This window comes from Lepisma saccharinum, chromosome 13 (genome assembly GCF_977018435.1).
Source record: "Lepisma saccharinum chromosome 13, izLepSacc3.1, whole genome shotgun sequence".
In the NCBI taxonomy this organism is placed as follows: domain Eukaryota; kingdom Metazoa; phylum Arthropoda; class Insecta; order Zygentoma; family Lepismatidae; genus Lepisma; species Lepisma saccharinum.
In genome coordinates this window covers 4,028,635-4,042,452 of record NC_139241.1, presented here as the reverse complement: position 1 = coordinate 4,042,452, position 13,818 = coordinate 4,028,635, and the positions used below count along the sequence as shown (strand labels likewise).

The following is a 13,818-nucleotide window of genomic DNA, read 5'->3' as shown; positions in this document are numbered from 1 at the left end:
TAAGTATGTCAAATATGAAGAAAATCGGAGAGGGGTCCGGTCATCGTAAGTCATACAAAACTTACCATGAGCCGATTTCTACTGGCGGACTCACTGTATTGTAAATAGTCCACAGACAGCGAAAGATGGCATTGCACTCTCAAATAGTAAATTTTACACAAACAGCAAGTAGTCTAAGCTACTAGAATGAAGACACTTTCCTTTACTTTCGGATTTATACGTTATTTACCATTATTTTCTAATTTTTCAATATGATCTTATTTACAGGGAACCATGAAACGTGCAGGGTATTCAACAAAATTCATATAGAACAGTAATCTGTGGTGTATTGCAGCGGGTGAGTTAGAATTGGATATTGAGGCTAGGAAATAATATTTCTTCCTTGTAAGCTAATATAAATATTTTTAGTTCTAATAATTGAATTCATTGTTTGAAATTATTCATTTAGGTTTGGTCACTAACGATTTATAACTAGTTTGAGCATTCCTTATCCTCTTTTCTTGAATCTCATCCAAACATTACTTCTTCAGAATCGGATGCAGAATGCATTTTTTGGATACATTTTTCGAGGTTCCATCTGCGTATTAAAACTCTACGAGAAATTATATCTAAATTATAGGTATAACAAGATTTTCTGTTAGGTTGAGAACAAGTAACAATGAAGCCACATTTATAGATTAAATATCGGGGTAACGGTTCCAATTATTTTATGATTTTTTTTTCAAATTATTCTAGCAGGAACACTAAGAATCGTAGAATTTTGGCAATCATTGTCACACGAAATTAGAACCTTCCTTAAAGTAATGCGCACTGTTTGGATTTCAAGAAAAGTTATTTATGTTGAAAAATAACAAGGTAAATTTCTCGTATCGGACGAACGATTTCTTCAAATTTACAGACAACTTTTCTAACGTTGGAAGCGGCCCCGGCGCCCACCCAGCGTCGAATAACATGGGTACCTGGGGGAAACCCTGGGGGGTAAAGGCGGTCAGGGGCGTGATGCTGATCACATCACCCCCAGTCACGACCGGATCAAGAAAGTGTGGGGCGTTACCCCCACACCCCCTATACGCCTTCATGGCGTTGTGCTATGCACAGGGGAACACTTTACCTTTTTTACAGACAACTTAGCGCGCTTCCCATGGACAATGTTTTTTCCGTTAACAAGCGATTGTAAATATCGTAGACTAGTGGGAATTAATGTAGAAGTCAATCGGAACCTTAGTAGAATGCATTTAGGGACTTTATTTTAATGCTAAGAGAACCAAACCTGGCCTGCCTAACCTAACTACGGAAGCATATATTGAACAAAATCTTAAGTAATTGCGAAAACTCCGCAGTATGTGTTAACAGAAGTAAATCGAAATCGAACCATGTTAAAATTGCAATCGTAGCATGATGAAATCGCAATAAAAGAAAATAAACTTTGGCCAATATGGGTATTAAAGTTTGAGAAAACCATCTGAACCAAGGCATTCCTAGTGTTGGGTTTGTGGATGTTTTAATCCTTCATTTTGGTCTATATTTTGGGTAACAGTTCGTTATATCGGAGACACATTTCTTCATTTCTACAGAAGAAACTACTTACGTAAATGAATTTCTCTAAGGCTTCCAACATTTGTCGAGGTATTTTCTTTCATCATGGAATCTATTTGACCAGAAAATCATGTATTTTTCAGGAGAAATGTCTCACAGACGCATAAGTGCCATTGCTTTCGCTACGTGAACCGGATGCTGCATGCGTTTGATGACGTAACCCCCTGTCAGTGTTTCCAACCCCCCTTTTTTAACTATGCTTGTCTAACCAAACCTAACCTAACCTTATCGGAAATGGTTCCGGTGGCTATCCGTCAGTTACCCGTGCATAATGTACAATTTGCACACGTGACGAAAACGATAATAGGTATTTTTTGGTGAAGGAGGTTGGAAACACTGGATACCTACAATGCTAGTCAACCTCTGCCCGCCATATTGTGTGTTACGGAAGCAAATAAAATGGAATAAGAAAAACTACTCTCTATGTAAAAAATTTTGTTTGTTTACGTGTATAAAGCATAATGGCACCTTGAACTATGTTCCGCAATATACAATTGGTAAGTACGAACCATGCAAAACAGAAAGTATCCGATTTTAATGTGTCTCCGATATAACAAACTGTTGACATATTTTGAACTAGAAATACCTCAGATGGACGTACTGAAACTTCTTTTCAGTGAAGATGGGGATAAGTTACAATGTGATACATTAATGTATTTTTAAAATGTAAATTTGCTGTATTTTAACATGTGAACAAACGTTTATTTCATTTCCAGTAAGACAGAATACAATAATTTTAATTGCTGGACAAATCGATTTACAGCCAATCCATAATATGCACTCAAATCCATGACAATCCTTTTTTGATGAACACCTATCATGCCCCACCCTTTCAGCACATCCATAGTCATTGTTACTACAACTGTATCTTCACTGTACACTAAGGTGTTAAATAACCTTTCCACTGCACAAGTCGTAGCAGAGACAGCTAATGCAATTTCCTGTACCCTCTGCCACTTAAGGTAAAATGGGTACATATTGCAACAAGTCAAAGCTAACAATTTATTGCCCTTGTGGTCCAATATTTGACGAAATGAAAATGCTTTGTTTGTATATTTCTTTGGAGACACTAGATGATGGGAGTACAGCCCCTCCTGAAATTTTGACAAAAATACAATTTTTTGGCCCAAATTCAGATTGTTTAATTCCCAGTTGACCAGAAAATATTGTTTAATTCCCAGTCGACCAGAAAATAAGATCAACTTCTCAGGCAAGCTACATTTTAAATCATAATTTCTCCAGTAAATAATACTTAGTGAAGCTTTTAGCTGTGCTAATTTGTTTGTCCAGTCATTGAACTTCCACAGTTGTTTCCAGTATTCATTACTACTTCGATATTGTCCCAACACCTCTCACTCGTATATTTCGTGATTTTTAACATTCGTACTTACGTATTCTGCATTGCGAAAGATTCTTCAAGGTGTTATTTTGGTTTTTTCACAAAATTAATTTCAGTTTGTGACATGAGGAGTAATTATTGTTCTTCCTTTTTTCGCTTACCTAAGACACAATATGGCGAGACAACTTGACTAGCGTGGTAGATCATCAGTGGGTATGCAGTCTTTCCAACCTTGTCAACTAAAAAATCCCCACGAATCATTCACGGATAGCCCCAATTCATGAATAGCCCCACAAAACATGCATGGATAGCCCCACAAACCGAAAAATCCCCACAAACCATTCACGGATAGCCCCAATTCATGAATAGCCCCACGAACCATGCTCGGATAGCCCCACAAACCATTCACGGCAAGGTTCGGTTAGGTTAGGCAAACATAGTTAAAATTGTCATCTTGCAAAAAAACGGCGTGGTTGGAAATATTGACAGGGAGTTACGTCATCAAACATTTGGTTCACCTAGTGCAAGCTAATGAAAGCAAGGGCAATTGTGCATCAGAGATATATTGCTGTTACAAAAATACATGATTTCCCGGTGAAATAGATTCCATGATGAAAGAAAATACCTCCATGAACTTATAAATGCTACAGAAACTCATTTCCGTAAATAGTTTCTTGTGTAAAATGAAGAAATCCATTGGGACAATATCAAAGTGTTACCCAGTATTCTAAAGCACTTCTACCAGGTGTGCCGGTTAATAATTCTTAATTGATCCGAAAGAAAACAAGTGTATCTGGGGAGAAAGGTAACAAATGCTTTATTCAAAGTATGCGCCATTGATAACTATACATTTTACCCATCTGTCCGTCAAATTGTGGATGCCCTACCAGAAAAATCGTTCACATTTTGAGGTGATCCAGTCAGCAAGCCATTGTTCGATATCTTCGTAATTGTTGGAATGTTGCTGGGAAAGTGAGTGAGACACTGATGAAAACAAGTGGTTGTCCGAAGGGGTTAAGTCTGGTGCGTATGGCAGGTGGGTCAAGAATTCTCAGCCAAGTGCAGAAATGGTGTCTCTGACGCCTTTTGCTGCATGTGATGAGGCGTTGTTGTGCTGCAAAATCACTTTTCCGTCTCTTGTCGCCCAATCTGGATCTTTCCCACGGCATGAAGATGATCAGATCATCAGAAGTTAAATGTTGGCGACCAACATTTAACTTCTCTGCCCGTTGTTGTTGCATTTGTGTATCGTCTTCGTCCAACAGTGCTTGCAATTCAGCGTCTTGGAATTTTTTCGGCTGGCCCGGGCGATCTTTGTCTTTCAAGTCGAAATCACCACTTTTGAATTGTCGAAACCAACGCACACACACGTTTTGCGTTAGGACATTGTCACCGTACGTTTCCACAAGGATACACTGGCTTTCACTCGCATTTTTCTTTTGATTGAACAAGAAAAGCAGGATGTGCCGCACATGCTCCTTATTTGGTTTGAAGGTCAACATGTTTCCCACACAAACCTAATATCTCGATCATTCACACTCGGTTGTACATCCACGGCATTTTGATAGGTACTGTCCTGGCAATACACTGACGTAACAGTTGAGACTGTGCACCAACCCTTGCTTTAAGCGTCATCCAGCGACAAAATTAAGAATTATTAACCGGCACACCTGATACAAGACTTGCAAAAATTAAACATTCAGAACCATTACCAATTTTTTAAATGAAAGTAGTAAAGAATTCAGTAAAACCAGAGTAATATTTGCAAATCCTCCGTAAAAAGATCCCTGATTGCCATTTTTCTCTTTGAACAACTTTTCAAACAAAGGTTAACATTGTATTCAACTCATGCTAGTTTTACGCCTGTGGCCTTGTGAAGCATATTTATATCTCTATGTCTGTTTACCTTGGGAGCCTCGTGGTGCACAGGCAAATCACAGCACAATGCTATAACATACATGTTACATGAAGAGGGGCTCCATGGACAAAATTCTGTTGATGGTTCCTGAAAATCTAATTTAGTGATGCTGTAATTGTTACAATTAATACAAACAATGTTAAAAAATTGGATCACATGAATAGATGTACATTAACTTCTTTTATATTTATTTTTGCCTTAAATTTCTCTCAAATCTGACAAGTAAACAAAAAAAGAAATACTTGTGAACTGTTTTCAAGTTTTTTCGATTGTGCGTTTGGCTTTGAATTATTGCTGGCCAGTTCCTGAAAGGATATCGGTACAACAATATACAGCAGTGTAATGTTACAAATAACAAAGGACTCAATGCTCAGAGAACAATAACAATGCTCGAAAGACAATAAATTTGCTGTGAGCCAAATTATATACACGTAGCATGCATTGATTGTAATGCTGCATTGGGACCCCAAGGCATTTTTTTTCTATTGTGCCGGTCAACATGTTCAGAAGGTAATTATGAAATATTTTTTAGCGTAAAATGACGCCCTAGAAGATCATGTAATATCCAGTCCCCTTCTGTAAAGCAAAAAAAATGTGTCTGCTAGTGTTTGGGCTTATACATTAAACTTAAGATAATATGTATATTTAACATGATAAAGTAGATTTTCTCACCTTTTATAAATTGATTCTCTTACAGCATCAAGATGGGTAAGCATTTTGGCCAGTTGTATTACATACGGGGGATTATCACCTACAAGTTATCCCCCTTTGAGCAGAGAGCATTCGCTGGCTGGTTGTCCAAAGGCCTTCCGAATACATTCACGAGGTTCACGTCTTCAGTTTTCCGCTTTGCACCTCGTAAGTGATTTGTGTTTTTTCGTATGCATGCATCCCTCTTCCTCTTTACCCCCTTAAGTGTGGAATTTTTTGAACAAGTCAGTACTGGAAAATGTAGATTTTTTTTTTGTTAAGCAGAATTCCGTTGAACAAAATTAACTGAAATAAAACACCAGTATTTGCCTGCTTTCTTCTTTTATGCAGTATTTTTCTCATAGAAATTACTTTCATATTCTGCAACGAATGTAAATAATACAATAGTACATAGCAAGGTCCGTCGACCGCTAGTTTCTCCCGCTCTTGAAGGTCTGGTCATAACACTGCCTTTTTTCAGCCCCCATGTTTACAACCCCAGCAGGATTTCTGTGACGTCATCAGGATGAAACTTCTCAGAGTGTCTGGTGTTTCCAGCATTGTAAAGCCTGCAACACCCTTGTTTTAAGAGGAGAAATTCATATTAAAGAGCTTGACAATACAACTTACATAGAATACATGAATGTAATTGTGGATAGAAAAAATGTAAGTAAGCAAACAGTATAAACAGCAGCTTTGGAGCCAATTGTTAACAGGAAGTACTTCATGTTTTGTAAAATAAAAGTAGCAGCTTCATGGGGATTGCTTCATGGTATTTCTCCTTTACATTTTTAATCCTGCTGTTCAAATATAGAATTTGGGAAAAAAATGCCCTTGCTTTACAAACAGTGGCGGCGATTAGAAGGAGACATAGGGAGGAATTCCCCCCAATTTTTCTTATATTCTTTCTCCTGCAGTAAGTCCTCTTAATGGGCCTCCCCGATGGAGTAGTGGTAGCTTCATTGGATTGTAATCAAGGGGTCCCGGGTTTGATACCCGGTGGAGGCACAAGTGGTTCGGATCCCACTTTAAACTGTAGGTCCAGTCCCGATTAGCCTTACTGTGCATAAAGTGGACTTAAAACCAAAACTCATACTTCTCAATGGCCTCTTAATGCATTGTGCAACAATAGAAAGTAAATTGTTCTTGCCCCCCAGTTTTGGCACCCAATCGCCACAACTTTTATATTACAAGACACAAAGTATTTCCTGTTGTCTTGTGATAAGAATTGTTTCGTTTTCTGCACAAAGCAGAACCGTCTTCCTGACATCGCTTTCACACTACGGATGGCCAAGAATATCTGCATTCAAGAAAATTTAAAATCTTAATTCAGAAATTTTACTACCGGGTTTCTGAGACAATCTGAATATTGGAGAGAGGTTTAAATAAATTTTTCCATTTTTTCAAGTAGAATATATTATCGAAGCTGTTTTTTTAAGTTTTGTGTTCTTCATTTCACTATCATATACTCCCTTGTAAGAAATCCTGATTTGGCCATCCCTACTTCACACATCTTGCAAGAACGCTGTTATATAACTGACCTGTTCACGTGTACCTGGAATTATCAATGTAAGAACGGCACCTTACTTCCGCCTCTTCTTTGGTGTAATTCCTAGTAATCCGGATTGTAAATCACGTTCCAAACATTCCCGTAAAAAAATATTAGCAACCTGAAATGTTGTATTTTCGATAGCCTTTGCTCTGCAAATTTTTCGGAACTTTTCATTGGACGGAAATATATAGTAAAAATATTAGTATTTTTCATTTCCTTGAGATAGTGCAGACATGCGCTTACAGCACAGTGAGACATTATCATCACTCTCGCACGATAATATGAATAGCATAAAAAAAAATAACTGGCAATACACGAATACAAGAGCAAGAAAATAACATGGTTCGATCTATGCACTAGGTACAACTATTTTAGTTTCAATAAAGAGGTTTACAGACAGAAGGAAAGACTAACAATGGGTAACCTAATTTCCGGGATAGCATCGGGGATTTTTATGCATTACCATGAGATGGCAGTTTACGAACAAGTGGGAGGAAACACCAAATACTTCGGAAGATACGTTGCTGATATCTTGGTAATCGGGAGGAATACAGACCTCACAAAATGCTCGAGTTGCTAGGAGAACAATAGGACCGAATTCACAAAAGAAGAAATGGTAGGAAATGAAATTGGATTTTTGGATTTGAGGATCGTTAAAACGGGAACGAAAATTAAGACAGGGGTATTCCATAAAACCTTAGCTGGAGATATGTTTATCCACAATAAATCAGAGCATGCTAGAAGGGTTAAAAATAACGTGTTCCTCAACTTTTTTATAAGGGGCATAAGATTGTGCAACCAAAAGGATGAAAAGAAATAGGAAGAGGAATGTATTTATAAAGTGGGAAAAAAGAACGGATATAAGGAGAATGACCTAAATAGGATTTGTACAGAAGCCCACAAAATATGTAGAAAAGACAGGGAAATTAAAGATAAGGATTGGAAGGGGGAGAGGAAAGAGAATGGAATTGATGGAGAAGAAAAGCAGTACAAGTACATAGGCATCCCTTACTTCAACGGAGTATCCGAAAAGATAGAAAAAGTGGTCAAAGAATATGGTATCAAATGTGGGATGAGGACCCGGTGCAACGTAGAGAAGTATTTCACGGAATAAAAGAAAGACTGTAAGGAAAAGGAGAATGAAGAAGATGACAAAAAAGGGGTTTATAGCATAAAGTGTGTTTGTAATAAAGAATACATAGGGCAAACCGGGAGAAGCATGAAATCCTGATGGGGTGAACACGATAAAGATATTCAGGAAGGGATACCAAGAACTGGGTTATCGGAACATATAATTGAAGAACAGCACACAATTGAGACTGTCACGATGATGATAAACCGATAAGTCAGAATGTTTACGAAGCGGCATCTTTCTGCAAAGATAGGAGTAATAAGCTAAACAGAGAAGATGGGAACTTTGATGACCTGTGGATCAAGCGGGGGGGATCAAATAAAGAAAATATCAGTTTCCGGATCACTCTGACCGTGATTAGCGTGGCCCAAGAGATCAAAGAATTCGAACTTGATATGACGTAGCTCACCTAATACTTTTTACTGTTTACTAACTTAGGCTACAGCGCCTTGAATAACGTAGTGTGGAAGACGACCCAAGAAACTGGTTCCCCGAGACGATGGCAAATAGATGGCAGTGCGATCGACCCCGGTGCTAATTTTGTTATGAAAGTAATGCGGCTTAGTTAGTTTTTGGAATATATTGTATAGATTTGTTTCTCTAGAAAGGCGGTAAGTGAATTGATGGAAACAGTTATATTTTTGGAGTGATTTGCAGTCACGAAATGGCATTAATTTACACAGAAAAGTAACATAAATACGTTTTATGTGCAACGCAACACGAGCATCAACATATCTCATGTGAGGCTGGACGTCAAACGTTGGATTGTGTACACAAGTTTATTTTCGTATACTAATAAAATTGAAATAGTGTCATGAAGGAGAAAAAATGCAATAATATGAGCACAATTTTCAAATACATGCCTTCCCCAAAATTCTGTGGGTACCGTGAGGTTTTCTTTAAGCGAGGGAATGGACAAACTTTCATTAAATGTCAAACTGTTCTTTGGCTTTTTTGCACTTGATCCACACATTTCTCTGCATTTTCTCTTTCTAGGAACAGTTTTTGTGAAATAATTTGGCAGATTTGGAAACTTCGTAGGCACTGCATCCTTTGTTAAGCATCCTTGGCAACCTTACCTCCTTACCATTTATTACGTGAACATAATCTCTGATAATGTATTGTTCATCGAAATGCAATTCACAAACACCAGCTGTGTCATAGAGTTCCTTGTCAGCTCTGGGAATTGCACGATTCCACTCGGCTAATTTATCTTTTTGTTTGGGAACACTAAATATACAAATACCCTTTTCTTTACTTGAACGATATCCACTAGAACAACCAGGCACAAAACAGTGGCGACAGTTTCCAGACATGGTGAAAATATAACTCAACCAACGCGTTGTTTACATTTTTCCAGTAAGCGGGAAACGAAAAGTGTCATATTTCACACTTGCGAGTTTTTGGGTGGTAAGTTGGACAACCCGCGAGTGGATGTAAAACAATCTTTGAAAAATAAACGAGTATTGTCTGTGTGAATTTCCATAAAAATAATATTTGCGACAATGACAATATTAATGAACCTTTCAGGATAATGCATACACAATACTAATTCTCGCAGCAATTGTCATGTTACGTGTTACAATCCATACCTATGTTTTCTTCCGTATTGTTAATAAAAAAAAACTCAAGGACAGGTCATGATCGACGGTTCATAATATTCTTTAATATTTTCGCGACTACTGAACCAAGTATGATAACAATTTTCTGATACAAAGAAATGTTACAAGGAAAAGAATCAGACGTTGCAGCAAAAACCCCATTTACTTCCATTATAAGCAGTCGAACCCCAAGCACTGGGGTCAACACCAGCGCCTCTAGCGGATCATTTTCGAGTGGAACCAGCCTGAGAGCGCAGAACCATGCCGTTTTCCACACTACGTTATTCTAGGTGCTGTACTTAGGCTATTATCACACTGTTGCCACCGCCTCTCTCAAATTCCAACCACTAGATGTTATATTTTCTTAGTTCTTATGTCAAATCATGTTGCATTTTTTTTATATATTCTTGAGAATAGCATTAAATTATTAAAGCAACTTGTGGAAATGTTTAACAAGGATTCCACTTTGGATTTTGCAGTTAGCGACAATTTTGATTCTAATATAAATTTTTGGGTTATTTTCATTATTTCATTCTAGATTACCTAATGAAAATATTTTTTCAGTAACTTTTATACAGTTATTTTTTTTTTCCTTTCCAAAATTTGTTTCTCAAATATAAGAAAATTTTTACAAAATATAATGTACTATGTACCGTATATCTCTGATTGCAAGACGACTCCGAAACCAAGATGTGCCCCCCCCCCCATTTTTCAACAAGGGATTACAGAAAAACTATTTTCAAAACTTAGAAATGGTTACCTTATTACAAGTAACTGAAGGAGACCATAAAAGTACCGGTACACAAAAAATAAAATCTGATAAAGACATCCCTTAGCGTATACGTAGCACTTTGTATAGGACGGTATATCACACTTTACTACCAAGTTTAAAAGTGGAATCTACATCATCTCACAACAATTGATAAAAAAATGTGTACCACAATACTCACTATGGGCTATCGTGCAACAATGCTCAAAGCGGATGCGAATATTCAAGTCTAAAGCAGTATGCATGGCAGAGGGTAGTGTGAGAGCTTAATGGAAGCTTGTGGTTCTGTTCAGTAAAGAAAAGAAAATCTCCACATAGTATGCTGCGAAAGCAAGACGACCCCATACTTCTGGGCACGAAATTGTGGTAAAAAACCTCGTCTTGAATTCAGAAATGTACGGTATATGTATAAAGAGGATGTATTTAGATTTCAGAAAGAAAATGTTAAATAATAACACAGTTAACAACATATAATATTTTGTATGATTTTCTGAAAAACTGCAAAAATGTCTCCTTGGAAAAAAGCAGTATTTAAAATCACGTCCAGAAAGGGTTAAAAATGATGAAGCTAGAAATTAATTTTAAAATTGCTTGACAAGGTGTAGAATGGTCCAGTGAGAAAGATGCAAATGTAGAATAGAGATATCACGGAAAAAGGAGATTTATTTACTTATTGCTATCCACCTGATCACATGAGTACAAGCTGATATGAAATAGGGCGCAATTAGCACACAATTACAGTTATAAAATAGTACATAATTGGAGTTGCAAAAAGCTGGCTTTTGTGAAGATTCTGTTTGTACCCACCTGTTAACCTAAAGTGACACATTTTATAGGGTTGGGCAGTTGAAGAATATGGCACTTTATCTGAACATGAATATATTCCTACATGCATTGTTTCTTTTTCATAGCACTCATCGGTGCTTATCTCGTCTTTGATCATATGGAAAAGAAACATGAGCAGCTCAAGAGGAAAAATCCAGCAGATTTTGAGAACGACGAGTAACTTAGAATGCATCATATTAGTGCAAATATCATCATCTCAGATTGTAAATGTGTTGTATATTAAAAATTATTGTAGTGAGAAGAACTAGTTCCTTTTTTTTTCCTACAGAAAATTAGAAGTTGAAAGAGTGAATGCTCAATTGTTGTATGTTGCAAATGAAACTGGGTTGTGTTGGATTTGAATTTTTGTTGAAATAACTACTTACTTAAAATTGTGCTTGTGAATTTTTGATATTGTAGATATTGGCAAATTTATTGCTGGATAAAGATAACAAATACTTTGATACAACATGCACAAATTTTACGAGGTGGGTTAGGAAAGTAAAGATACAACTTATTTATACCTTAGGGGAAATATGTAAGGCATAAAATGAAATGACACCTGACAGTAACCTTGATCTTTACTCTTTCCAGTAGCGTTCATTCACAGTGCTGCACTGAGTCTTGTGGCGTTCACACATGCTGGAAATAGCTGTGCCGATAAAGAGGCTCGACAAATGTCAAGTGCAGGTTGTGATGTGGTTTCTCCAGGAGAAGGTTGTGATGCTCCAGTGGATATTCGTCAATTTGCAGCAGTTTATGCGAACATCATGATCATCAAGATATGACGAAGTGGAAGGGTGCTTTCATTTCATTTTAGAAGGTCATCAGACATCACAAATGCTCCTGTGTTCGTCTTGGATATCTGTTCTATCTCCCTGGAATGCACGACACCATCTCGTCACATTTTGACGATTCATAATGTTCGCATAAACTGCAAATTAACAATGAATGTGTGCTGGACATTTGCCTTTTCCTGGAGAAACCGTATCACAGCATGCACTTCGCATTTGGCAGGATTCTTTATCGCCACAGCCATTTCCAGCACGTGTGACTTTCACAAGACTCTGCGCAGCACTGTGAATGGATGCTGCTGGAAAGAGCAAGGATCAAGGTTACAATCAGTGTTGTCAACTTCTGCGTTACATATTTTCCCTATGTTGTTTCTTTACTTTCCTGACATGCCTCATATTTTAGCTGAAAGGCTTAATCTTTCTCTTGCCTCATTTGGTGAACTATACACCAATGGTGTATTCTGAAAATCTGACATGGTTTACAGCAACAATTCTTATTTATTGTGTACAGGGTGAGTCAAAAGTCCCTTAACACCCACTATAAACTGTAAAGGAGTTATGGTGGGCACAATTGGTCATGATAGAAAGAGGTTAGGGCGATATGATAAGTCAAGCTATATTTTCATGGGAAAATCATTACTGAATGTTTTTTCGATGTATCTTTAACCAGTAAAAAGTTTTGAAGCAATGCTTGTACCTATTTTCTCCTTTACGATGTGTCGGAAAAAAGGATTAAAATGCATCTGACATGTCAGTAACGCATCGAGATCATACTGACTTCTATGGAGAGAAGTTTGCAGGCCATTGCACGATTTTAGTCTGGGATATTTAAGTGTTAAATATTGTGAATGGTTGTCTCGAACAATTACAGTGTGATGCTTCCATTGGAATGGAGGGACCTTCATGGTGACGAGTCTAATTTTTATGTTCGCAACACTGCTGACTCTCTGGCTCACCCTCTGTCAAATGTTGTACCGATCTATAAATCTGGAGACAAACATTCTGTAAAATCTTATTGACCAATTTCTCTTTTGTCACCTCTCTCTATCATCTGTGAGAAAATAATCAAAGACAGTTTGATGAAGTTCACATCTCCCCTTATAAATACTGCTCAGCATGGTTTTCTTCCAGGCAGCTCTTGCTGGACCAATCTATCGGTAGGGAGACAAATTTATGGTAAATAAAAACTGAGGAGAGCGCTAAATAAAATGTTACATCAGCGGTGGAGAAAAAAAAAATTGGCACACACTTTTTCATCATGAGAGGAAACAACACACAAAAGAGCAATAAATTAATAAACTAATTCATTTTTATATACTGTACACATACCCAAGTACTTAGCTGTCCAACCAAAAAGAAAACATCAACACAAAATCACTTCATTTCTAAATTGCATATTCGGGGGAAGAAAGGAATGCACCTTGACAGGGAGCGAAGTTTTCGAACTGAGATTATGTGCATGGGAAATCCCAATTTGCAGCGTCTTCCTGATGTGATCGAAGATAAAATGTTCTTCAGCTGCAAGTGGTAGGAAACTTTAGACAAACGTTTCGTTACAAATCGACAGTTTGCACGCACAACCTCGATTGCTGGTTTTTGCGT

The 13,818-nt window shown here is 37.4% G+C and overlaps 1 protein-coding gene across 3 annotated transcripts; it reads left to right on the top strand.

The window, feature by feature from the left end:
- The first annotated feature begins 245 nt into the window (after positions 1–245).
- LOC145996856 (cytochrome b-c1 complex subunit 8-like) lies at positions 246–11,687 on the top strand. Of its 3 annotated transcripts, none has more exons than XM_083133391.1 (3): positions 246–337; positions 5,551–5,711; positions 11,509–11,687. In XM_083133391.1, exons 2-3 carry the CDS (start codon positions 5,558–5,560, stop codon positions 11,601–11,603), a joined length of 249 nt encoding a protein of 82 aa, XP_082989517.1. In that variant the 5' UTR covers positions 246–337; positions 5,551–5,557; the 3' UTR covers positions 11,604–11,687. The 3 variants fall into 3 exon arrangements, with proteins under 3 accessions (XP_082989517.1, XP_082989516.1, XP_082989515.1); XM_083133390.1 differs by having other exon boundaries at positions 325–384; XM_083133389.1 differs by lacking the exon at positions 246–337 and adding an exon at positions 506–619.
- The last annotated feature ends 2,131 nt before the right edge of the window (positions 11,688–13,818 follow it).

Excerpts from the sequence above, each read along its gene's own strand:
- LOC145996856 (XM_083133389.1), top strand. The coding sequence starts at position 537 with ATGCAGAATGCATTTTTTGGATACATTTTTCGAGGTTCCATCTGCGTA. Across the intron at positions 620-5,550 it reads AAATTATATCTAAATTATAG|CATCAAGATGGGTAAGCATT; the intron begins GTATAACAAGAT and ends ATTCTCTTACAG. Across the intron at positions 5,712-11,508 it reads AGTTTTCCGCTTTGCACCTC|CACTCATCGGTGCTTATCTC; the intron begins GTAAGTGATTTG and ends TCTTTTTCATAG.